Genomic DNA, 834 nt, shown 5'->3' on the forward strand with positions numbered 1-834 from the left:
ATTATTCACCTCCGCTGACTCCGACACCGGCCAAAATTGGAGACCCGGCCTTTAATTGAATACCGGCCTGTATTAGAGGATTTACGGTATATGTATGTATATATGTATATATATATATATATATATATATATATATATATATATATATATATGTATATATGTATGTACATATATATATATATATATGTATGTACATATATATATATATATATATATATGTATACATACATATATTGATATATATATATAGCCATGCCCTGATGTGGGGGCTGGTGGGTGCGTTGACATGGTCCGGACATAGAAGGGGGTGCGCGGCTAAATAAGTTTGGGAACCGCTGCCTTAAATCTTTCAAATATTTAAAAAATATAAGAAAGTTGTTATAATCCTAAATGGTATTTTATGTTTTTAATGATTTTTTTATTTTATCCTTGAATTTATTGTGCTTGTAAAGCATCTCCTGATTTTTATCTTGAAAGGCACTACACAAAAACGCCACCTCTTCTGTATTTTACCTTGTTCGTTCTCTCGTTTTCAGACTCCAGAGGACCCTTCCAGCAGGAAGATCCTTTGTTGCCATGGACACCAAGCACATCCCACAAATTTTGCAGCAGATCTTCACATCCACAGTGCTGTCCAGTGCCTGAAACCAGCAAAACCTGAAACCTCCTCCAATGGGTTTAGAACTTTACTTTTTGGTAGAGATTCATGATCCAGCTAGACCACACCTAGTAAACGTGTTGTCTGGAGCTCTTTTTAAACCGTTCAAGGCTGGAACTGATCCCATCAGTCTTACACACACACACACACACACACACACACACACACACACGCAC

At 36.7% G+C, this 834-nt stretch overlaps 1 protein-coding gene across 1 annotated transcript in view; it reads left to right on the plus strand.

Annotated features, from left to right (window-relative positions):
• The window catches only part of vwa8 (von Willebrand factor A domain containing 8), a 132,688-nt gene extending 131,854 nt beyond the window's left edge, over positions 1-834 (plus strand). The window contains exon 45 of the mRNA XM_054746534.2: positions 537-834. Coding sequence (XP_054602509.1) covers positions 537-645 — 109 coding nt within the window. The 3' untranslated portion in view covers positions 646-834. The remainder of the gene's footprint in view (positions 1-536) is intronic.

This window comes from Nothobranchius furzeri, chromosome 14 (assembly GCF_043380555.1).
Source record: "Nothobranchius furzeri strain GRZ-AD chromosome 14, NfurGRZ-RIMD1, whole genome shotgun sequence".
Lineage (NCBI taxonomy): Eukaryota > Metazoa > Chordata > Actinopteri > Cyprinodontiformes > Nothobranchiidae > Nothobranchius > Nothobranchius furzeri.